General features: G+C 35.2%; 1 protein-coding gene and 1 long non-coding RNA gene across 3 annotated transcripts in view; one reads left to right on the top strand and one right to left on the bottom strand.

Moving 5' to 3' along the window:
- Positions 1 to 22,978, top strand: part of SLC12A2 (solute carrier family 12 member 2) — a 104,294-nt gene that overhangs the window by 74,855 nt on the left and 6,461 nt on the right. The window contains exons 17-24 of one of the 2 annotated variants that reach the window (NM_001310166.1): positions 861 to 1,001; positions 7,896 to 8,002; positions 11,778 to 11,857; positions 14,546 to 14,671; positions 17,432 to 17,479; positions 18,913 to 19,035; positions 20,502 to 20,613; positions 22,770 to 22,856. In NM_001310166.1, the coding sequence (NP_001297095.1) occupies positions 861 to 1,001; positions 7,896 to 8,002; positions 11,778 to 11,857; positions 14,546 to 14,671; positions 17,432 to 17,479; positions 18,913 to 19,035; positions 20,502 to 20,613; positions 22,770 to 22,856 (824 nt within the window). The remainder of the gene's footprint in view (positions 1 to 860; positions 1,002 to 7,895; positions 8,003 to 11,777; positions 11,858 to 14,545; positions 14,672 to 17,431; positions 17,480 to 18,912; positions 19,036 to 20,501; positions 20,614 to 22,769; positions 22,857 to 22,978) is intronic. The other variant, XM_045075224.1, reaches the window with a different exon arrangement.
- On the bottom strand, positions 3,260 to 22,833 carry LOC106005630. The gene is made up of 5 exons (XR_001179138.2): positions 22,727 to 22,833; positions 11,981 to 12,093; positions 7,030 to 7,086; positions 6,403 to 6,507; positions 3,260 to 3,609 (listed from the first exon to the last, which is right to left on the bottom strand). It is a non-coding gene; the product is annotated as an uncharacterized LOC106005630 (long non-coding RNA).

Below are 22,978 nucleotides of genomic sequence, written 5' to 3'. Positions count from 1 at the left end.
CTCAGCTCCTGCTAGAGTTGCCCTCTCACTTGTATAGACCCAAAGTCAAAGCCAGTCTGGCAGAGAACATGAAGACACTGGCTCCTGGTCCCCCATTAGGACTGGTGGAGTTTTTCAATTTGTCTCTAGGTTTGGTCAGTTCAGGTTGGGGTTTTGACCACAAGAAATTACAAATGAGGCAATTTTCCTCCTAGGAAAAACAAACTGTATTTTTCCTTTACTTTTTCATGAACAATCAAGGCGTATTCTTAAACCTACTTTTAGATTTTTACTTTATATACATTTGCATATAACACATTTTATGTGTTGCTTGCAAGGATCAAAATAGAATTCCAAGTTGAAAATCTCATTTCCTTAATTTTGTTCTTCATCATTTAACAGAAGTATGAAGGAAAAAATGCATTTATATTTTACAGCAAACTTGCCTTTTCAGTGATATTTTTAGGTTCCTCAAAATTAATAATGCAGACATTGGGGACAAACAATAAATTGGGAAACTTTTTGTAGAAAAACAGAAGGCTCTTACTTTTCTCCATTGATCTCTTCTCCATTTTCAATAATTTCTTATTTCTCTCATTTACTTAGTGTATTGCAAAACTTCCTATTTATGTTTCAGTGTGTATTTCTTCCTCTTCTCTTCTCTCTTTTCTTGGTGCCTCCTGTGCCTTAACTGTTCCATCAACCCTATCTTGTCATAATCTTCAGGGCTACAGAAAGAATTCATTGACATGGAAATGAAATGTTCTCTCCCATCCCCAAGGTTTAGGCACCTTATTTAAGCTAGTATAACAGGGTGATTTTCACAAATGTAGACTGCTTATCTCTCAGTTAAAGGCATTATTAATATTCTTATCCAAAAGGGCCCTCGAAGACAAGCCATGAAAGAGATGTCCATTGATCAAGCCAAATACCAGCGGTGGCTTATCAAAAACAAGATGAAAGCTTTTTATGCTCCAGTCCATGCAGATGATTTGAGAGAAGGTGCACAGTATTTAATGCAGGTAAATACATTACATCTTTCAAATAACAAAATTCAAGTTTTGTGTAAGCTTTTAAAACCTTTTGCATGCTAGGTGTCATTCTTCATATTAATAAAAATAGTGTATCTTTTAAAATATCTGTATTACTATTAAGATTTGTGTAATCTGAGTGCTTAAAGAACTACAGAGATAGTGTGCTGTTGGTTGGCAGGGCAAAATCTATCTGGAAGTTATCTTAACCTATTTCCTTAAGATATTTCCCCGTCATTTTCCACTCTACCTCACTGGGGTTTTTTTAAGTGGTAAGTAATGGCAGTTCTTATGTAATTTTTTTTTTAATTTCTAGTTCCTTACTATATTTCTATTTATTTACTAAACTTAGACTTCACTTTCATTTTTGTGTATGACACAGTACTTACATGGGATTTGAAATTAGTCCTGGAGTTAAATGCTAGCACTGCCACTTCCTTATTATGATATTTTCTGAGCAAGTTACACATCTTCTTTGAAACTTAATTTCCTCAATCAGCCCTAAAGGTTGTGGGAAGAAATAAATGGGCTAAGATAGTGTTTGCTATCTTATTTTTGTAGGAATCCCTTTCTTCAAAGAAAGCTTATCTGGAAGCCCATTCACTTTGTTAAAGCAGAGGTGGGAGGCTCAGAGTGCTATCATCCGTGCTCCTTCTGTTTTGTTTTGTTTTTGTGTGTATGTGCGCGCCTGCCCCTTCTTTTTGAATGTTTCACATTTCTCACACTTGACAAGTACAGGGGTAAGAATATCTGAGGTGATCCTCAAGAATAATAAGGGTGGAAGTGGGCTTTCTGTGGCAGATAGAAAGCCTTATTGTAAACTACAGACACCACTTACAATACCACTTAAGACATAGTGGTATTGAAGTAGTGATAATTTAATTAATGGAATAAAACAGGAAAAATAAAACCACTTGTATAGGATATTTAATACATGATTGAGGTAGCATTAAATCCAGGATGGTCTGGGATAATGAATTATCCCTGTAAAAAAGTGATGTAGCAGATCATTATAAAGACTATATAAAAACTATTTCTAGATGGATTAAGGACTCAAATATGAAAGGCAAATTTTTAAACTACTAGAAGAAAATACAGAATACTTCTGTGACTTGGAGTAGGGAAGAATTTTTTTAAATGAGACAGAGAAAGTTGAACTATGAAGAAGAGATAAGTATTCTTTAGTTAAAATTTAGAACTTTGTGCTTCTAAAAAAAAAAAAAACAAACCCATGAAAACAAAAATAGGAAACCACAGACCAGAGAGACAACATGTTACTAGGAAAAGAATATGGCCCAGAATATGTAAAGAAATCGTGTAAATCAGGAGGAGGGAAATATAGGAGCAAAAATAAAAGAAGAGGATACATAAATGGCAATGGATATATTAAAACAATACATTGTATTAATTGAAGTAATTAATGTACACGTAATTACATTATTAGAATGTATATGATGTATTAATATAATACAATACATGTTTACTCCATTAGACTGACTAGAGTTTGGTCTGCCACTTGAAAGTGTTAGGAGCAGTTAGAGCACTTGGAAATCTTGGCACTGCTATAATAACACAGATGGGACAACCGTTTGGGGCAGCAACCTGGCAGTGTCCTGCAAATTTGAAACTGTGGGCATCCTAGGACATCCCGTTCTTACATGTGTACCTTAGGGAAACTTACATGTGTAAAGATTATCTGAAACTGCAGAGCAGCTTTATGTGTGGTAGTGACAAAGAGCTGGGCATAAATTCAAACAACCATCAGTCATGGTTTTAAAGATCCTGGTATAATCATGCAGTGGAGTTCTATATAGCAATAGGGAGAAACTTTAAAAACAAAGAGCATTAAGGAGAATAGCAAGCTAAAATATAGGAACAATATGGGGGTACTATAAAATTTTAAATTTTATATAAATTAAAAATGTGTAGGTGTGTCTGCCTAAATAATAAAATACATAGTAAAAATACAAAGCGGGCACGAGAAGGAAACATAGGCTGTTTGAAGTTTATTTTCTTTAGGTAGTGGGTACATGATTATTTGTTCACTTTTTTTTTAAGATTTTTAAAAGATTTTATTTATTTATTTGACAGAGAGTGATCACAAGTAGGCAGAGGCAGGTTGGGGGGGTAGGAAGCAGGCTCTCTGCCAAGCAGAGAGCCCGATGCGGGCTCCATCCCAGGACCCTGAGATCGTGACCTGAGATGAAGGCAGAGGCTTAACCCACTGAGCCACCCAGGTACCCCTATTCACTTTTCTATGCGAAATTTTTATTATTTAAGCAAATTCCTATCTCTGGACATAAGGTTGTTTCCACTGGGTAAATCCTGTTTGTTTTCTACAATGTATAGAATATTTCTATAGCATTTCCTATGTATTTAGTCAATATTATATAGGAAATGAGGGAAAATGCTTTCTTAGAGCAGCGCTCCTAAGCTTGAGCTTGCATCGGAATCACGTGGTGGACTTTTGAGAACAACCTGTTGGGCTGTGGCTTAGCAGGTCTGCAGTGAGTCCTGAGAGGCTGCCATTCTGTGACTGGACAGGTGCTGCTGTGCAGTCCACGTCCTGCATTTTGATGACATCTGCCTGTAAAGGTTCCTATAATAAAAATGACACTGTTGATGAGAGTGAAGGTGCATTATCCCCATCAGACGTCCCCTAACATGTTCACCGCAGTGGGTCTTGAGCATTTCAGCAGTGTGGAACAAAGGTGGGATGCATAGAAGAGTGGTATTTTGAGGCTATCCTATAAGCCTGGCATATACCAGCACTTGACCTAGATGTCCAAGAGGTTGACTTTATTCTGGTGGCAGAGCTATCTGTGCAAAATAAATTTACACATGGGAGAATTAATCACTGACATCTTGGTATAAATTGCCACTGGCAGTATTTCTCTTTACTTTGTACCTTCTGGAAAGGTGTTACATCAAATGGCAAATGCCTATATATCTGTTAGAGATTTATAATCTTTGTCAAAATAGTTTTTTTGTATGTTGATTTGTTTCTTCAGTGATTTATGTTATAGTCCAAGAAATGCTGTTTTTAGATGGTTTTCTTAGGCTTTCCTACACCTTTCTGACTTTTCATTTCTCTGTCCCTCATTTATCTAGTTACTGATGATAAGCATTTTAGTTATCTTTAAATTGGCATTTAAACATCCAACTTTCACAGTAAAAGTTGAGATTCAGTTTTTTAAAAAGAGGCATTCTACCTGTAGCTTGCTTAAGGAGTCCTTTGGCAGTGACACATCAGGACTGCTGACTTGTTTATACATTTGGATTTTTCATTTCATTTCTTTTGTTTTTGTTTTTTTTTAAGATTTTATTTATTTATTTGACAGAGAGAGACACCTGAGAGAGGGAACACAAGCAGGGAGAGTGAGAGAGGGAGAAGCAGGCTTCCCTTCAAGCAGGGATCCCAATGGGAGGCTCCATCCCCGGACCCTGGGACCATGACCTGAACCAAAGGCAGCTGCTTAAGGACTGAGCCACCTAGGCACCCCTTCTTTTCTGTTTTTAATGGCTGGAGCCACTAACCTGTCAATCCAGTTTTAAACCTTCATTGCAAAGATGAAAATCTAATAGTTCTTACTGAAAATTCAGGTCACAGATTATGATGGCCCTTTAAATCAGTGGATCTCATTCAGAGTCTCATTATAGACATAACTCTAACTTTTTCCAGGACAAAAATAGCCTAGAAGTATACTCTGTAATATATACGGAGTGTTTCTGGCACCTTTCCCCTTCATTAGCCAGATTTTAAGGTAAATGGTCATTTCTTTTAAATTATTCTAAAATAAGTAGACCAAAATAATTTCACATTCCAATAAGAATATTTGAAATATAAATTATGTCCAGATCCTATAGCAACATCCTAAATCTACAGAGCCATGGGATAATTGCTAATGATAATTTAAAGCCATCACTATTAGCTGAACATTTTAACCATCCAGGACAAGGAGCCACAAGTCTACAGGTTTTCCTTCTCACTGATTTTTAAAGTGATACAAATCTCACAGCAGTACTTAACTGCATAATGTTTGGAAATGTTTTTACTTAATAGTGAAATGCAAAAATAAAAGCCATGTACCATTGTGGACGTTAAGTGGTCTTTCTGCTGCAGTAAGAACGGTTATGATACTGCCCAGAAAAATATAATGAATACATTTCTCATCAGCAAATTCTGGGGGAAGACGAACAGAAAACATTGCTAAAGAGTCAGAGGAACAAATTACAGGAATGTTTGAAACTAGAGATGAGCTTCAGAGGACTGCATTCTGCCTGATTGGTTTCAATTGTGGAATTCCATAAAAACCTGATTTTTTATGAACCATTAAATCTGTTCTAGAGAAGACATATTTTCAGGAATAAATGATTCTTTAAAACACATGATGTTTTATGGAAACAAAACATTACTTGTGAGTGAATAGCTACTTGGATTAGAATTTACAGAGAATTTAAGGATGAGTGATACATTTGAAATTTCTTTGCTCAGTCATTCAGGGAAAAGTTATTGAAATAATGAAGTTGAAACGGGCACAGAGTGCTGTGGGATGTTACTATTAATTTTATAAAAATAAAACATTTTAATTATAATATTGTGACAAAAGTTTGTGATGAAAAAGAAAATAAAAAGAGGATTACAGGGACAACATTTTGTGCCATCAAGAAGTTACTGGATATCTTGTGGCTTAGTTCTTTAAAAAGTGCTAAAACTCAAAGATGTTTCTTGCTTTACTTTTACCAGACAAACAAACAAAAACAAAACTGTGTGGGTTAGTGGCTATCTTGGTACCTAACAGATAGTTGTAAAAAACAATAATGGTTATTTTTTATCTGTCCTTTGAAGGCAAAGAGTGGTTTTTAATACTGAGTGGGGGAAAAAAATCTTATTTTTTGAAAGAAACTTGTGCATGGAGAGAATGTTTTGAGAATGAATTGAAGTTTTAAATGGTTAGAAATATTTCTAATTATCCCAAATCCTTAGGACCATGAGTGGGCCTTGGTAGGCACTTAATATATATTTGAGTTAATTTAATTGTTGCAAAACATGATTTAAGTATGTCCTGTTTAAAAATTTGAGTGTGGGGATGTCTAGCTGACTCACCAAGTAGAACATGTGACACTTGATTTCTATTTGAGCCTCACATTGACAGTAGAATTACTTTAAAAAATAAAAAATAAATAAATGTGACTTCACATCATGCACCAAAATTGACTCAAAATAGATCAGCGATATAGAAGCTAAAACCATAAAACTCTTAGAAAAAAATATAGAGATAAATTTTCAGGACCTTGGATTTGGCAGTATATTCTTAGATATGACACCAGAAGCATGAGCAACAAAAGAATAAAGTAGATAAATTGGACATCATCAAAATTAAAAACTTACGTTCATCAAAGGACATCAAGAAAGTGAAAGACAACCTACAGAATGGAAGAACATACTTGTAAGTCATGCATCTGGTGAAGTTTAATATCCAGAACATATGAATTCCTAAAACAGGAAGAAAAAGACCAACAACCCAGTTAAAAATTGACTAAGGATTTGAGTAAACGTTTCTCCAAGAAAGATCTAAAGGTAGCTAATAAATGCATGCAGAGATGCTCAGTATCCTTAGTCATAGGGAAATGCTTATCAAAATCACAATGAGATAACTTTATACTCCTGGGATAGCTATAATTTAAAACAACCCCTCTCTGCCAACCCCCCCCCCCACCAAAAACAAGAAATGTCAAGTGTTGCTGAGCATGTGGAGAAATTGAAATCCATGCATTGCTGGTGGGCTCATAGCATGCTTTAGGTGCTGTGGGAAACAGTTCAGTGGTTCCTTGGCATAGCATGGAATCTGCATATGGCCAGCAGTTCTACTCCTTGACATACATGTGAAGAAATTGGAGCAAGGGGCCAAACAGGTTTTTATCTTTGTATGTCAGTGTTGATAGCATTTCTCACAATAGTCAAAAGGTGAGCCTCCATCAACAACAGATAAATGGATAAACAAAATGTGGTACTCACAAACAGTGGAATATCATTCAGCCCCTAGTTCTGATAGATGGTGTAATGAGGATGAACCTGAAAGACATGATTCTAAATAAAATAAACCAGTCACAAGGGGCAGACATTGAGGACAAGCAAATTCAAGTGACAGAAGTATATTAAATGTTACCAGGACCTGGAGGGAGGCAAGAAATGAGTAATTACTTCTTTTATGGTGAGAAAATTTTTATTTGGGGCTCTGAGAAAACTTTGCAAATATATAGTGGGGTTCAAAAATCTGTGTTTTACTATCTTTCAAAAGAAGAGATTCATGGGATTTGGGGTATGTTAAGCATATTGACTTGCAGCTCTTGATGAAGTTACACAAAAAATAATTTGATGGAACATTTGAGGAAGAAAGTTAGCCACTTCTTAGGAGAAACTTGTGCATGATTGATCAAAAGAAGTCAAAATTTAGTGGTGGAATTCAGAACTGCAACGAATAATGCTTGCCTTCCATTTGGACTTTTGCTTCTGGATGTTAATGGCTAGCAAAAACCCAAGGATAACACCATCATTATGATTTTTATGAAAGATTAGATATACTGCTATCTTTTTCTTACTAAAAATAGAGAAATTATGGCAAATCATGGGAGTATGAAAATGTCCATTTAGAATTTTTAAAGCATTTATCTTCAATTTTTGCATATGTTTCATCATAATATGTGATAATGTAATATATATAGTTTATTAAACATGCGTGAATTAGATACTCAAGAGTTTTTGCTGATAAGGGTGCACAGCTTAAAAATGTTTATAGTCTATCCATTTGGAGGATTAGATCCTTTAAAAAATATTTTGCTGAATAGTATATCTTTAAAGTTATATTTTTTCCTGTACTTTAGGCTGCTGGTCTTGGGCGTATGAAGCCCAATACACTTGTCCTTGGATTTAAGAAAGACTGGTTGCAAGCAGATATGCGAGATGTGGATATGTACATAAACATATTTCAGTAAGTATCCTTTCAACTCAGTAACTTGACTCAGAAAGTGAAAACTTGCTGGTTTTTGAAGCCTTGTTTGCAAAGGTTTCTCATATAGTCCCTTCTAGTAGAAGCATAAGAATGAAAAACAATCTGATGAGGTTATCAGGTTTTCAGTTGATGAGCTATTAACAAAAATTTTTTATTGAGGTTTCTATGTCACTTCATACATTCAAACATTCACACACATATACAAATGAACACACATGTACATACTCTGGCTTCCCCTTTAAGTTAGGAAGCTTTTTCTAGTCCTTGTAGCTACTGCTGAGCAGATTTCCCAGTGTTGTCAGATCCGTCACCTTCTGTTACATCATTATAATATCTGGAGCTGAGAAAGGCATATCATCATTGATATCACCCTCAGAAGTTTTAGTTTGCTGTCCTTGGAAACTGGTTTTACAGTTAATTGATTAATGCATTAGCTCATTTATATTTCTTTTCTCTTTTTTTAGTGTACTTACATGAGTTGCTTTTCTACTCTTGAGTGTAAATTTTGGGTCTGCTATTCACTTGTTAGTGGTATTTCAAATGAAGGATATTTATCAGTGATCCTAGTTGTGGTTAACATGACTTCAGCTGCCTTTGTAGGGATTGTTTAATGCATTCTTTTTGTTGTTGTTGTTTTTATTTTGTCTTTTTTTTCTTACTGATTTTAGTCTGTTTATGTCTCAATTGATTTTTTATGAATGCATCTGCTTAATCTACCGCAAATGCTTTTGGAACAGAGTTATTTAATAAAAAGAATAAGATTTCTTTTTATTTTTGCCAGATTTTCTTCTTAATTTTGAAATACTTCCTTTCCTAGTATTCTGGAATTTGCTTAACGGGTCTCTTTATCCCTCTCAAACTGCTTTTTAAAGAATAAAGGGGACTTTTCACCCCACCATTTTTTTAAAAATGTTTTATTTTAATTCTAATATAGTTAACATACCAGTTTTAACATATTAGTTTCAGATGTACCATATAGTGCTTCAACAATTCTCTACGTCACTCAGTGCTCATCATGATAAGTGTCTTCCTGAATCCCCATCACCTCTTTATTCCATCCCCCTAGCGACTGTGCTCTGGCAACTGTTTTCAATGGTTAGGAGTCTATTATACCACCATTCTTTTTTAAGGTAATTTCAACCGAATGTGGGGCTTGAACTTACAACCCCAAGATCAGGAGTCACATGCTCTTACCCACTGAGCCAGCCAGGTGCCCCACACCACCATTCTTGATAGAAGAATAGTGTTTTCTTATTACAGCTGTTGGTAAAATAGAGCTGTTCATTTGTTCTTATAAAGTATTCCCTTTATGTACAAACAATTGTCCTTTTTAAAAAATATTGTATTTGGCAAAGTAGGTCTTATGACCAGATTCAAATCTTATTTCTCTGAAGTTTGATCTGATTACCCTTAACTCACCGGAGTTATTTCCCTTACTGGAACTCCCATTGGAACCAATTCTTATTTACCTGTAGCATATAAGACAGTTTTGTTTTGTTTTCTTTTCTTTTCTTTTTTTTTCTTTTTTTTTGTATTAAAGACTTTATTTATTTATTTGACTGAGAGAAAGAGCACAAGTAGGTAGAGCAGCAGGCAGAGCGAGAGGGAGAAGCAGGTTATCCACTGAGAGAAGCAGGCTCCACAGGGAGCCTAAGGTGGGCCTCAGTCCCAGGACCCTGGGATCACGACCTGAGCAGAAGACAGCTGCTTAACTGACTGAGCCACCCTGGCGCCCCAACAGTTTTGTTTTCATAGCTACCTTGAAATAACTTTGAAGGATCACCCATAATCCTATAAAGAGATTTAAAACACCTCTTTATATTGATTAGTAAAGTATACAATGAATAAGTACTTTACCCAAATAATTCTTAAGTGCTCTTAGTAAAATTAAAGCCCTGCTGGATCTTCAAGTGCAGTGACTGTTCTTTAGCTTTGGGGTTATTACATTTTTGTAAGCCTCATTTCATCCTACTTTCTAATTCTGCCCTGTATATTTCTGTATATATGGGAATTTGGAAAGGAAGGAGGGTGTAAAAGAAAGGTTAAATCATGTGGGCCATCCTCCATGGGCTGTACTTTTTCTTTCTCAAGATGAAAGACCAGGAAGATGGAGTAATTGTTACAGAAAATAGAAAAAGTGCAATTTCTATAAATAATTTTTACACTGTTAGTTGTAGTAGCTCATATGGGAACACTGAAAGAAAAGGATCTTTCTGACTCCAGGAACTGAAGTGAATGTTTGTGAGTCAAATATTACTCTGAGTATTGTACAGCAGGCAGCAATTAAAAGATAGGAAAATAACACTCTCTGGTTTTCCAGGGCCTTGGCGACTGATGGCAGTTTTAAAGCAATGATATTGCATATCCTTTTATCTTATGGCACTTCAGTTTAGTCGTTTAAAAATACTTAGAGCAGTTGACGTTTATTTACTGTGCCTAGTGACAGCATGGAGGGTCTGAAACTCCAGATCAGTTTTTATAGCTTAGAGAAATTATGTAGCTTATAGAAATCCCTGTGGTTGACAACAAAAACATTTAGCTATTTTAATCCAAAGTAAGCTCAGGAATTTATATTCTCTGGATTTTTTTTTAATCAAATTGATTTTAATTCACTTGGGATTTATTAACTATTTTTTAAATACTTACGTTACTCTTCTCTAGTGTTACTTCTTTCAATATACAACAGAGGTAGGTTAATATGTCCATTAATTTCTTTTTCTGATGAATCTCTTTAGACCTTAGTTAATTCATTAGAGGAATGAGGCCAAAATTGTCTCTCCATTATTTTAAAAAAACAAAACACCAATAAAAGACCTGTTACAGTGATACATGTTTTTGTGTGTGTCAGTATGAACCAAAATTTGGTTTTTTTAAGCTTTTAGCCTTTTCTTTTTGTTATATGTAACTATAGATTATATATCACTTTTTTGCATATAGTGAATATTTATTGCTTCCAAAGGTAAAAATAAAAATGAAAAATAAAAGTTAATCGAGCCTGTTACACTCTGGGCAACAAGCTAGGTTTAGAAATTTGTATTCTTGCAGTAGATTTGAGAAGAATTGGATCTGCGTGATCTATCATCTCAACAGTTTCCAGCATTGAAGTGTGTTTTTAGAATTGTCTTCGAGGTTTTAACATATTTTGTGTGTGTTATAGGATGCTCCCTTTTGTGTTTAAAAACTTGAAAGGACATATGAATATATGCCTGCAAATGCATATGAAATCTTTAGACTACTCATTAAACCATTTTTGTAAAAATGTAAGAATTGTTTTAAAATACACTGGCTCAAAGTTAAAAAAAATACACTGACTCCTTTCAGAAGTGATCCCTTTATACTCTCCAGCCTGTTCACATTTTCAGTAGATTTTCTTTTGTCTTTATGTATTTATCTTGACTTTCAGGGTATAAGCCTAAATAAAGTATGGTGGGAATACTGATGTTATTTTTCTATAATTTTAATTTGTTTCTGATAGGATATGATATTAGCACAGGCACTGCTCTTAAATGCCTGGTGTAGGTAGAGAATCAGTATTATAAAGATCTATACTTAAGTGGTTTTTAAAAGAATTACAGAAAAAAGAAAAGGAAATGGTATAGGATTTGAAAGCATCATCATATGGGCCTCATTGTATTTTTAAAAGTGTATTTTAAAAATCAGACATTTAAAGCTGAAAGAAAAATCTCTTACTGCCTTCATTTTATAGAGGAGGACACAAAAATGTTTGTGATTTTGATTTTTCCCCCTCTTACAGTGACGCCTTTGACATACAATATGGAGTAGTGGTTATCCGCCTAAAAGAGGGTCTGGATATATCTCATCTACAAGGACAAGGTAAATCTTGCTTGAATAAGTTTTTCATTTTAAAAACGGAAGTGACTTTGTTAGAAAATGATGGCATTCTCACATACTCTTCAGTAACTTCAACATTCGCTGTCAGTTCAGTCATGTACTTACTGTATGGCATGTGGAGATCAGATCTATTTGGCTGCAACAGTTTGTACCAACATGGATGATGGCTGGTGGTTATTAACAGAGAGAATAAAATTCAGTCATAACCATCTAAAAAGCTTAAGAGAAACAAGAGTTAGTTATGGTTTAAGATGGGCCAAATTTGTAAAAATATGTAATAAATAAAATAGAGGAAAAAATAATGACTGCTAAATCATCAGACATTTTCACGTTCTTGAAGGCCATGCCTTTTTACAGAGTTATAGTAATAATGAAAAACTAAACTCGGTGATAACATTTACTCTGTCTTGACATAAGACCCTACGAATTATGAATCATTTTTTAAACTTTTTCATTTTGAAATAATTACAGATCTTAAGAAGTTAAAAAAGATATAGTAGACAGGTCCTAAGTACCCTTCATCCGTTTCTCCCAATAGTAACATCTTGTATGTCTGTTGTTATATGTCGTAACCAGGAAATTGACATTGGGACAGTTTACCTACCTTATTCAGATTTCATAGGTTTTACTTAAACTTGTGTGTGCATGTGTTCATGAACACATGTGTAGTTCTCTGCCATGTAACACATGTGCCTGATTCATATAAACACCAGATTCAAGATATGTTAACTGTTCCATCTCCACAAAAATCTCCCTGTACTACCCCTTTAAGCCCCCAAAGACTTTGTCTTTTCCCCATCATTAATCCGTGACACTAATCTCTTCTCCAAGTATGTAATTTTTAAAGCATTTGCAAAAAAAAAAAAAAAAAAAAAAAAAGTTTTTAGATGAAGCTTAAAATCTAATTAAGGTGTACTGGTTACTTTTGCCCACCTTAATAAAAACTGTGGAAAATTCCATACCCTCTAATGGTTTTCTAGTACTTGAATGAATAAGCTGAAGAAAATTGCATACCTAATATTTTGCCCTTATCAATTAATTAACGAAATCATCAAAAATAACTAAGCCTAAATAGCTGAGAGGCACATCATGAACTTTTGTCATCTGTTTATGTATTTAAACAGTTGTAATCCTCCCCCTCCTCCCACCATTTCAAGGGTATTGTGCAGTTTTGAAAGGAACGCTTTGAAGTCTTTATCCAGTAACACAAAAGTATGGCTTGCTGAAAATGCATTTTCTTCCTCTGGAGTAGGCCTTGCAAAACACAATTTCAGTTCTCTCTTGCACTACGAGTGATTGAGGTTTAGGGTACTTGTTAACACTGCAGAATTAGTAGTGTTCCCTTTCACTCTCAGAAGTATCACAGCTTGACTAATAAATTATATTTATAGCTCTGTAATTTACTGAGATTTGAATGTGACCGGAACTTTAAGAAAATATTTTCAGTGTTTATAATTATTATGAAAATTATTTTGAAGGTCTTGTTACTCCTTATCAGGATTCGGAGACAGGAATTTGGTTCGGTACAGGATTACGAGCAGAGGCTTTGGAGTCGGATCTCCTTTGAAAATCCCACCTTTTTCTCTTAGTACAGTAATTGTGCAGTCTGGGCCTATCTGTCGACTTCCAAGCCTCTCTTTCCTCATCTCTTCAGACATGTTCACTGGGGCACCTGGCTGGCTCAGTCAGAAGAGCATGCAACTCTTGATCTTGTGGTCATGAGTTCAAGCCCCACAGTGGGTATAGAGATTACTTAAATAAAACTTAAAAAAAAAAAAAAAAAACCCCAAATAGTACTTACTTCATAAGGGTTGTTGTAAAGACATAGCTTGTAAAGTTCTTAGCATAGTGTTGGTACCTCCGATAATGTCGTTTCTCTTGATCATTCTCATGATATACACAAATCAGTGACGAAGATTATGTGTGGATGTTCCATTTTCATGTATTTTTGTCTTTGTGATGCATGTTTTCATGGTGGAAGTTAACTGTTTACCAACTCCTTGCCAAAGTGCTTTAAAAATGAAGAAATGGGGGCTCCTGGGTGGCTCAGTTGGTTAAGCACCTGCCTTCAGCTCAAGTCATGATCTCGGGGTTCTGGGATGGGAGTCCCATGTCGGGTTCCCCCCCTTTTGCCCCTCCCCCTACTTGTGCGCTCTTTATCTCTCTCAAATAAATAAAATCTTTTAAAAAAAATAAAAATTAAATAAAAATGAAGAAATGGTACTTTTGCCATGAGCTTATCCTCTGGCTTCAGCTTTCTAGTCTGGAGTGTAATTTTTCAGTGTTTTCTGTCATCTTACAGGTATGTGAATATTTGTCACATTTTGTAGTTTTTACATGTGTAAATGACTTTGAGAGTTCGTTCATATTTTATACATCATTCTTTTGTCTACCACATTCTTAATTTCCTTGAATCTCACTCATTATGAATTCCCCAGCACCTGATTCAAATGTCTGATGCTTAACTATGGCTCAGAATGTTTGAGTGAATAGTCCTTTCAAAAGAGATGATCACATATGTTCACGTAAGAAATATTTATTTATTGTAAACTTATGATTTCATAATAAACTTTGCTATGAATTGTCATTTAATTAATACTATGCCATGTTGCTTTCATTAGTCTTTAAAATAAGATTTAGATAACATTTTGATTACTTTCATGTCCATAGAAGAATTACTGTCCTCACAAGAGAAATCTCCTGGTGTTAAGGATGTAGTACTAAGTATGGAGTACAGTAAAAAATCGGATTTAGATACTTCAAAACCATCTGATGAGAAAGCTGTTACACACAAAGGTAATTTTTATTCAGACAAAAGATGTTATCTGGGATAATGTTTAATTTTGGGAGAAATTGGTTTTATCATATAACATGTCTTATTAAGTAACCTCTTCTGTAATTAGTACTGCTCATTTCTAGTTGATAAGGTAAAATGGATGACTACAAAATGACTAGCTGTTTTTCAGTTATTAAAGTATATTGCAGAACAGAAAACATGCCCATTAATTACACACTCCTATGTTCTTGCATGTTTTTATTTATACTTTGAACAGTTTAGCTTGAAGCATGGGTTAAATCTGAACTTGGAAGGAAATGTAATCTGAGAGTAGAGCATAAGATAACGCTGAAAGGATTAAAATTGATAAAAATAATCTACCTAATTTTTCTGTGTTCAACCCAGGTGTTGAAATACCAGGGATTTTATTTATGTACTAAGAAATTCAGATTTTTAACATCTACTGAACCTGGAGTTGTTGAAGTAAAACCATGTAATAAAAAATCAAATGTAGTTCTGTTCCTCATTTTAGTTTCTCTGAAGGAACGAGGTGTTGGTATTTGGTTACTGAACTATTAGGCCATAATCGCAGACATATTACCCCTGGTTTTAAGCCACACACAGGTTTCTAAGTCTCATGAGGCTTTCAGATAATTTCATCCATATATCTATCGATGTCATGTTTATCAGACGGAAAGAGGGATGACTTCCAAATCTTACTCTCCCACCCTCACTCTCCTACCTCTGATCAGGCCAGTATCTCCATCTGTCCTAGCCCCAACTGGCATGCCACAAGAAAAATCTGCACTGTAAATCATCAAACCATATCATACTTTTTTGATTCCTATCAAAGAAGTACCATTCTTTTTCTGAAATTGATTACCTTGGACAAATTCTGTCTCTTTGAAATTAATCTTTTCCAAATTATACTGTTGCTTTTTATTTCTTTCCTTTCTCACCTTGTATGCTTAGAGTAATGATAGTTGAGGCTTTAGTTAACACCCATTTCCCCTTTAAGTTCTTTGCTTTATCAATTATAATTTTTTCCTGTTTCATCGCAAAACTATAAAAGATTTGATAACTGTTCTTATGTTCCTGCATTTATTTTTAGTTTATGGTATACATGCTTTCATTTCCTCCTACTTTTTAATTTTACTGCCATTTTCTTTTTCCTAAAATAGACCCTTTCTTTAGAGAATCTGTTAGGAATGGATAGGTAAAACTATGATAGGAAAGGAAGAAGTAATTAGTAATCATCAGGCATCCGCTCTGTGCCTCCCACATTGCAGTGGGCATTATCCATACGTTAGCTCATGACTGTGTGTGTGTCACAGTCCTGTGAAGTCATTATTTTTACAGAGTGGGGAACTACTCCCTTTTTATTATAAAAGTGTAAAAACCTATAATACCTTTAATTACCTTAGTGTAAGTCATTTTTAAGTGTCAGGATTTCCTTGACATTTTTTGACCTCTTTACAATGAATACACAGTGTGCCCATATACTTTTATTATCCTCAAAAGCAGATAGTATCAAATACCTACTTTATAAGAACAATAATATTTAATGCTATAAAATCAAATGTAAACATTGAAATGTTTCTTGTTCTATCACAGGCATAAGAAATCAGAGTTCAAAAATAGCATTCATTTATTTTGTGTTTATTTCCTCTCTAGCCAGTTCTTTTCAAAATTAGTATAGAAATTGTAGAAAAGTTTATATAATTTGAAAAGTCTTCAGAATATTAAAAAACATTCTTGTGTAATTATAATATAATCCTAGATGTTTGGTATGTCTGTCTTAGTTATTGGGGCACACAGAGTACTTACTTTGTGCTAGACACTGAGATGAGTGCTTTCATGCTTGCAACGTAACAATCTGAAGAGGTAGGTATCCTTCACCCTTCTTACTAACGAGGAAGGTGAGGAGTTAACTAGTTCAAGCTCACAAAGCCAGTAAAAGAGTCAAAGGTAATAATAGTGGAATCCTGGGAGCCCCTAACTCAAGAGCAGTGAACTCTTTCCTGTGCAAGTTGGGAGTTCTCTATTCCTTGAACAACTAAAAGAAGCTTCTATGAAGAATAAAAACTGAGGTTAGGAAAACTGTTAACTCCAAGAAAATACTTACACATATTGAAATAGAGATGGACCAGTACATATATATGTACATGTACATGTATAAACAGTACATATATATGTACATGTATAAACATGTAGATATGCTTATATATATTTTAAATATATATATATATCTGTATAACCTGGTATTTTATATAAACCAAAGACTGTCTCTGATCAAATTCCTTATTATTTCAAGTGATTAATTTTTGTAAATTCCAAATATCCATTATATATTTCTAAAATTACTTTTCAGTCATTTGCACAGTGATGCAGTGGCACTGATTAAAAGTTATGTATTATCTGCAATATCAGTTTTTAATGTCATATTTCTATTCTGTAAGCCATAGTTCAGAATCTTTTCAGTCGATTTCAAGTATGAAAGTTTAAAAGTTTAAAAATCCTGCTGAAGTTTTTATCAGTTCTACAGGAATAAAATTTAGGTGTGAGTATTAGTGGCCCTCTTGGAGGGGTTCTAAAAATGTTTACTTTTAAAAATCCTCAACCCTCAGTGCAGAAAATATCTATCTTCAGTCTTGATTATTTTTCACAGACTGTCTCTACATACTGTGCTTTGTTTATAAATGTGCTCTATTTACATTTTCATTATTTTACTAATATAAAGGCAATTAACTTATATTTTGTGTTTTTTGAACATAATCTAGATGAGGAAGAGGATGGCAAGACTCCAACTCAACCACTGTTGAAAAAAGGCAGGCATTTTTCATCATTTTATTTTAATCCCCTTTTCATACTGTTAACTCTTTAACTCCAACTCTGCTATTTTTTTTTTATCTGAGTTTTATCTCCATGGTAAGGTGATGTTACAGTTATTTATTGAATGCAGATTAGAAAAAAATCTTTAGTTCACCTAAAAAAAAGTTAAATCATCCCAGGGAAAGGTATTATATCAAAGACAAATTATTTTAAATCATCATAGCATTTCTGAAATGCCCAGACACTGAATGTCAATATTGGTTTTTTTAATTTAAACCGCATGGTTCAGATGATAAGCAGAGACACTGAAATGGGTCTCTTTGCCAGTGTCACTTGCATTCTTTACCATCAGTTGTACCCAGCCAAGCCCTTAATTTTGATACTAATATATTTTTCATTTCAAAAATTATAATATTTCTCACAGCCCTGCTGCGTTTGGGAGATACACAGTCATGTCCCCATGCATGACTTTAATGAGAAGGAGATAGAGGTGAGAGTTACGGAGCAGTGTGGTTTGGCAGCCATACTATGTCATCATGCAAAATCATTCATCACGTTTGCGTGCATCATGGCAGCATGAGAAGTGAAGGACACAGCCTGCAGACGTGAGCAGGTTTCCTCCTGTGGATTCCTGCTCATAAACAGTTAGTGTAGGACTCTCATAATAGTCATTTGCTTGCTCATAGAGTCAGTGCTGATTTTTTTTATTATTATTTTTTAATTCCTGAGAATGTAAATGGGAACTCCCTTGGTATTTTGTTCCTGAGATCTACAGCCAGCAGTGCCCTTCCAAGGAGTTCCTACCATCTTTCTGTGCTTCAAAGAAAGATGTGTCGTTACATGGCTTTTTCTTTGGGCATCACACACCGAGGGGACAAGTTAGGTCAAGATGAAGTTGTCCTTCCTTAGGCTTGGAGGTTTCACTGTGAGAATCGTTAGATTGTATTCATTTGTCTTCCACTTCCTTCTGTCTTTTATATTATTGATAACAACATTATGTGTAAGAAATGTTTTTGATCTTTATATTATTGAGGAACCACATTATAAAAGAAGTGTGTTCACAGCATAGGCATAAACTTAATTTGTCCAGTTAGCCTAACATGGCTTCCCAAAAACGAAAATCTAGCAGTCAGTTATAATTTTCTTGATTGGTATTTATGATTCTCTTTCCTTCACAGTGCTTTAAAATATTTTAAATTAGGCAAGATAATTTGGATGAGTTTAGCTCTTGTAAAGATACATTTACCTGTAACCATTTTTTAAAGTACATTTAAATTTTAAACAACTGAAAGCTTATGATGGACTCCATATACAACTGTCTTCATTATAAACATTTAAATACACAAAAGTTAGGAAACTGTAGGAATTCAGCAAAAGGGACTTGAATATTAATCTCCCTTACATCTTATTTTTCTGGTTAATCGTTTAGAATCCAAAGGCCCTGCTGTACCCTTAAATGTAGCTGACCAAAAGCTTCTTGAAGCAAGTACACAGTTTCAGAAAAAACAAGGAAAGAATACTATTGATGTCTGGTGGCTTTTTGATGATGGAGGTAAGGTTGTTGATACGCTTTTTAGCAATTTTATGTATACTGAGGTTGTGGGAATTTAGTACAGCAAAATGGCATGTATGCTTCGCTCATAGACAGCATTCCCCAAAACAATAGGATTGATTTCAGAATCAGGTGTCGGGCTTAATTGTTTTCTCTTCAGTGTCATTCACTTTGGAAGTTGACTGGTTCTTCCCTGAGCTTGTGACCTTAATATATATACTTTTTTTTAATGTGACTCACTTTTTTTAGAATGTCACTAGATTTGAAGTACCATTTGATCTTTCATCATAATTGTTTCAAGTTGTGTCATTTTGGTAGAAATCTCACAGAAGTGATGCCTTGCTCTTCTGTCTACATCTCATTGGGGGCACATGATGTGGATTTACCTCATCATTGGTGAGGTTTACGTGACCACTCAGTAAGATGGGTTTCACTGGATCTTTAGAATGAGAAGTGACTGTTGCCTTTGTGTAGTTTCATGTATGAGGGGATTGGAAGGCATTTAGGGGTTATGTAAATAGGCCACTGTTACTGCAACTTTTACCACCCCCCATCTTTAGCACCTGTTGATAGTTTTGGTTCTTGTTACTGTTGGTGTGGTGTGGTTGTGGTTGTCACATGATGATTTTCCAATCCCATTAATTCTTCCTCATTTATTAGTTGGTATTTTACTGTAAGGAAGGAGCCTTCTTATTTCTTGAGGATTCATTGATTCCCACTGTATTCAGTAGGAGATGATTTGTCATTCTCGTGATTTGTTTTGGTGTTCACATTGTTCCCGTATTTGGCCAACAAGATCCAATGGAGGCCAACTTGTATGTCCGTTTGGCATTTCCCAGCCATTTTTTATTTTCTGATATAACGAGATGTTCTAGGCTCACTTTAGTACTTTGCCTGCACCACCGTTGAATGACCATCTACACAAGGAGCCCAGCTGCTTTTAGTGGAGAGTAGTATTTAGGAACAATGATCTTGGCATTAAATATGCTTATTGCTACTAGGGTGTCCCTGCTTTCCCTGGCCCTCTCAGTGGATAGGTCCCAGAAACACACATGTTTGTACGTGTAGGTATAGATTGAAAACCAATTCCACTTCAACGCTGCAGACTTTAGTCCAGCTTCCCCCTTCTTGTATTTCTCATTTCAGTAAGAAACCTGGCTCCCATTATTTTCAGTGAATTCTCTCATTCCCTCACTCCTGCTATATGTGACTGATCGCCTTACTCTGCCAGGCCACTCTCCCCACCTCACTGCCTTCCTCACATGGGCTGGATTCCATTGGGCTTTCCTCTTTGTTAAGACCTACCTCATGGCTTTTTGACTGAATTATTAAGGAAGGATGGAAAGAAATTTTTTTTTAAATATGAAGTTGTGTAAACATGTTTTTTAAAAGATTAAATTGACTTAAAAGCTCTTAATTGAGACATTAGCATATAGTAAATGATTTTTTATATTTTTATGATTTAGGTTTGACTTTATTGATACCTTATCTTCTGACTACCAAGAAAAAGTGGAAAGACTGTAAAATCAGAGTATTCATTGGTGGGAAAATAAATCGAATAGACCATGACCGGAGAGCGTAAGTCTATTTAAGTTGAAGAGCATTTATCTTATTACAATATCTATCTCATTATTACAGTATACATTTGGTAGGGTAAAACAGAGACAATCCAGAAAATGCTAGTCATGTTGCCCTGTTCTGTACTAAAACTAAAAGTTCTAGTTACATGAATAAAACCATGTTCCCTTTAATTCAGTCTTCATGTTTAAGTTATAGGTACTTAGTGTTACTTGATACCTATTATTTTTTCCTATGTTGACATTTTAGAAAGTATTAAAAACTTGGAGCATAAGACTGTTAAGCAACTTTCTAAAACAAAATCAGGGGATGTCCCCCGGATTACATATTTACATATGAGATACATTTTTTAGACTTGAAAACAACAGAAATGTAGGATGCCATTTTCACCCATTGTCTTATTTCTGCTGCGCTATTCTATTCTAGCTCTGATTCCAGTGCGTCACTAAGTACGCCATGTCCTGTCTTGGACCTTTTCAGCATATATTGTACATATTGCTCCTGTGTTCACATTTGGAGACCAGAGCTCTGGTCATATGATTCCTCTGCCCAAATAACTTTCAATTTCATCTCTGTTACATGCCCTATTCCCCCAACTCTGCCTTACACTTCATTTTACAGTTCTGCACCAGCCCTAAACAAGCATGCCATTTCAGACATGTACTCCTTCCTACTCTTTCCTAATCTCTGCTGGAAATAGTTCTCAGCTTTCCCTCCCTTCTCTATGGAAATACTCCATCCTCTACGTCATGCATTGCTATCACTTTCTTCATAACACCTTCCCTCATTTTTTTTTTAATCCTTGTCTCCCCATCAGTTGTTACCCTTCCTTCCTGAAAAACAACATACTTGGTACCATTCATTGCATTCTGGGGCTCATTTCATATTTATTTTCATGCCTTAGATTTGAGTTTTGTGGGCCCTGACACATACACACATAGTCATTTTATACTAGAATTCAGCAAAGTATAAACTCATCTCAAACAGTGAAGTATGCAAGAAATACTAGAAATAATTTAAAAGCTAGACCTGTAGGCAGTCTGTTTTCTAATATCCTAATTTAGAAACCTCAAGTGATTAAAGATAGATTTCTGTTTTGCTAACTCGTTTTCCTTCCATTTTTCTGCTGTTGTCACCAAGGCTTCACTGCCAGCTATGCCTCTGAAAAGGGATTTCTTCTTTTTTTTTTTTTTTTGTAAGATTTTATTTATTTGACAGAGAGGGAGATCACAAGCAGGCAGAGAGAGGGGGAAGCAGGCTCCCCACTGAGCAGGGAGCCCAATGTGGGGCTCAATCCCAGGACCCTGAGACCATGACCTGGGCTGAAGGCAGAGGCCTAACCCACCGAGCCACCCAGGTTCCCCAATGAAAAGGGATTTCTTTACTGGAAGCTCAAAGACTTATTGGAGCCCCTTTTTCATGTCTGTCCCAGTCCCGCCACCTCAGAAATTCTGTGAACTTCATTTGGCATCAGTTATAGTTTTAGTTTGGCCCCAAGAAACTCATGTTTAGACCTTGAGATATGCATTCCTCATGGATGGAAGAATAATCCAAAAATAATTAAACTTACAAGTGTTTACTAGTTTTTGCTGAAATCCATATACTTACCAGTATAATTTGTCTAAAAAAGTCTTTATTGAACTAGAGCTGGCGCGCGGTATTCCATTAGTTGCAGATGGACAGCATGGTGATTCAGTTTCTCCGTGTGGCCCATTGTGCTCCCCGCAGGTGGAGCAGCTGCCGTCCACTGTACAGCACTAGTAAATACCCTTAACTCTGCTCCCCAGGCTATGCCTGCCAGCCTTGTGGTTTGTTCGCTCTGTAACTGGAGGTCTATTCTCACTCCCCGTAACAAAAACTAAATTTAAAAACTAGTTCAGATTTCATTATTAATGTCTTGCTCTACCCATTCATTATTGGATACTAAGACGATTTCAGAGAAAGTAAAAGAATGTAAGAGGAGTCTCTACTCAGGGGATTTAGATGTCTACTTAGTTGAACATACCATGTCAATTAATTCAGATGGACTTTGCCTAGCACCTGATTCCGTTTTCCTATAAATCCTGCTTCTTCAGATGTACTGATTCAGCCCGAATAGAATAAAAATACTTACATACAGCTTTCATGTCTCTCAGTGCTATTCATTTTTGTTTTAGGATGGCTACTTTGCTGAGCAAGTTCCGGATAGACTTCTCTGATATCATGGTCTTAGGAGATATTAATACTAAGCCAAAGAAAGAAAAGTAAGTTGTTGCATAAATTACTCTGTACAGATTTCTGATTTTTAAATTTTTTTATGGACCACCTACTGAGATAATCATTCAATTTTAACTACCTGGGGTTTTGTCTTCTGTTATTACATGTG

This window comes from Mustela putorius, unplaced genomic scaffold (genome assembly GCF_011764305.1).
Source record: "Mustela putorius furo isolate JIRA1106 unplaced genomic scaffold, ASM1176430v1.1 tig00000145_pilon_pilon_pilon, whole genome shotgun sequence".
In the NCBI taxonomy this organism is placed as follows: domain Eukaryota; kingdom Metazoa; phylum Chordata; class Mammalia; order Carnivora; family Mustelidae; genus Mustela; species Mustela putorius.
This window is presented reverse-complemented; position numbering and strand designations above follow the sequence as displayed.